The sequence below is a fragment of the Condylura cristata genome, unplaced genomic scaffold (assembly GCF_000260355.1).
Source record: "Condylura cristata isolate star-nosed mole 26May11 unplaced genomic scaffold, ConCri1.0 scaffold00036, whole genome shotgun sequence".
NCBI classification, from domain to species: Eukaryota; Metazoa; Chordata; class Mammalia; order Eulipotyphla; family Talpidae; genus Condylura; species Condylura cristata.
The window spans coordinates 1,090,684-1,093,293 of NW_004567137.1; the positions used below are offsets into that span (position 1 = coordinate 1,090,684).

The 2,610-nt window shown below is 52.4% G+C and overlaps 1 protein-coding gene across 1 annotated transcript; it reads right to left on the reverse strand.

Annotated features, from left to right (window-relative positions):
- Window positions 1–682: 682 nt before the first annotated feature.
- PCED1B (PC-esterase domain containing 1B) lies at window positions 683–2,101 on the reverse strand. The gene has a single exon (XM_012732790.1). It carries the CDS (start codon window positions 1,989–1,991, stop codon window positions 714–716), a length of 1,278 nt encoding a protein of 425 aa, XP_012588244.1. The 5' UTR covers window positions 1,992–2,101; the 3' UTR covers window positions 683–713.
- Between the last annotated feature and the right edge of the window lie 509 nt (window positions 2,102–2,610).

The following is a 2,610-nucleotide window of genomic DNA, read 5'->3' on the forward strand; positions in this document are numbered from 1 at the left end:
CATGGATCGACCATGTTTAGTAAACTTCCCCTTCTTGGTTTGCTATTTGCTGTGGTGTAAGTCAGTCCTGTGCCTTGAAAGTTAATATAAATTAGAGACTAGTATAAGCCACTTAGACTAGTGGAGAATTTTCTGTGTGACCCAGAACAAGTCACCGGGTTCTCCTGGCCTTTGTTTCCTTGTTTGTAAATGTTAAATTTTGTTATCTTTAGTTTTCCCTGTCTAAAATTTAAGGATCCCTAAGAATCTCCAGAAAACATGATCACAAAGGATTAATTTTTTTTTTATTTGTAAGCAATCACATCAATTTTCTCAATATCCTAAGATTTATGTCGGACAGCTCATGTGGAATAGTTCATCAAATAGGTGCCCCAACCCGTATTCATCTCCTATCCTTACTCGGGCAGAACTAACTGCTTAGCAAAGGGGAGGCAGCACTAAATACAGACGCATAAAACCAATCACTGCTTTGTGAAACAAATTCTTTATTTCAAGTTTACCTTTACGAAAAGAATAGGGAATAGGGAGGCAGGAATTATGCCTGGTCACTCCCACAGGAGCCAGAGGCCCCAAGATGGGTCACAGCGTGTTCTAGTCTACCTTCACTGGTAATAGGAGTGAACAAAAATAGGTCCAAACATGAACCAAATAATTAACAAGGTCAGTGATCTGTCCACTCCATGGGCAGGTGGAGGAAAAGGTTGAAGTCCACCTTATTGAGGCCTTGGCTCTGAGTGGTCTGGGGCCCTTCTCTTGAAAGGTCTGGGCCTCCGTCTCCAGGGTGCATAAGGGCCCCGAGGAGGAAACCCATGAAAACCCCTATGAACTACAGGGTCCCATTGCTGATAACAGGGTGTGGGTAAGGGCAGCAGAGGGGGCTGGGGATCAAACACAAAGTCAAGTTCAGTCTGGGAAGACAAGGGGACATCTGAATGAAAATAGTCTGAGAAAAAGGCACCTTGCGGATAGGGCTGAAACTGGGGCGTCTGCTGGGGGAAGAGGCCAGCACGAGGCTGTGAGGACAGGAGACTGAGCGGCAGTAGGCAGGAAGGTGGGGTTGGGAGCGGTAGTAGGGGCCTGAGCCCGGGCCCTGCAGGAGGAGGCAAGGGTAGGAGCGGACGTGTGGCCACATCCTGGCTGCCGGCCGCCAACTGCCTCTCCACCCACTGTTTAGGCGTCTCCCTTGCAGGGCCATTCTTGATGCACTTGCCCACCCTGTCACGGTGAGGCAGGTCCACGCCCCAGGCGTCAGCCACGTGGGCCAGCAGCAGCTGGGAGAGGTGTCGGTGGGCGCGCTCGTCCCAGTGCACCCCGTCTGTCTGCCTATGCTGCTCCGCATGGCGGAAGTGAAAGTGCAAATCCAGCACGTCCAAGAGGTGTTTATCCGCCTCAACAGAGCTGTAGAAGTTGGCTTCCATCACTTTGGCTTTCTGGGACTCGTTACATGGCTGGTGGTTGGTCAGGAAGCTCCCCTTTATTTTCTTGCCGACAGGCATGGCCGTGTTCCACACCAGGAGGCACGACGCGGGCAGCGCCTGGCGCAGGTGGCTGAACAGGGCCCCCAGATTCTGCTGGTAGCTCTCCAAGGCGTTGGGCCCGTAGCGGTTGAGGTCCCAGAGGCACGAGTTCATGACGACCACGTCGGGGGTGTGCTCCCCCGACTGCAGGTCTTGAAGGACGGACTCGAGGTAGTCGGAATACACGCGTGTGAGGAAGTAGTAGCGCACCAGGTGATGGTCGGAGTGGAACTGGCGGACTTCGCGGTAGTTGGTGCCATTATGCATGAGGCCCAACTGACCCCCAGTCACCAGCTTGTCTTGCTCGAAGCTCATCTCTCCCTTGGCCCTGAGCTGGCTGGGAGTGAGCAGGCAGTCCTTCTGCAGCAGGAGTACCAGGTCCTTGTACACAGCTCTCTGGACCGAGTCCCCCATGATGACCACGAACTTGTTGTGCAGCAGCTGCTGGACTTCGGAGGTCAGCAGGTAGACCATGATGCTCAGAGCTCGAGGCCTGGCTCTTCCTTTGCGCACAGTGGGTCGGTGAATTGCCAGGACAGGAGAGCGTGCCAGGAAGAACCCACCCTGGACAAGTCCGGACTGTGGGCTGGATTAGGAAAGGTGAGTGTTCCTTTATGGCGCCACAGGAACGGATTCCAATCACCTTAGGCTGTGAGTGGGGAAAGCAAGGAGAGAGCTTCTGGAGTGTAAACCCAGCCTGACCTGTCTCAGCTTAGGGCTGGGATGCGACCACTGACCTCCCCAAGTCTTGCTCTTGCAGGCCCAGGTCGTCGTACCTGGCCAGAGGGGGACAAACCACCACATTCACCCTACCCCCACCCTACGGTGGAGCCGCCCCCAGAAGGCAGGTGTTGGTGTCTGACAAGGAGAGAATGGTTAGGCTCATATTGCGGCTGCTGAGTAATAAGGCTGTGAGCAAGCAAGAAATGAAGAATATTTGAGATATAATGTCATGTTACAGAAGTCACACACCAAACCTGCGCACCTATCACTGGAACTGAAATTGTAGAACATAGCTATGCATGGATAATATTTGAATAAAATATGCAAATGTCTTTTTTTTTAAAAGAATAGGATGAAGACATCGTCCCTT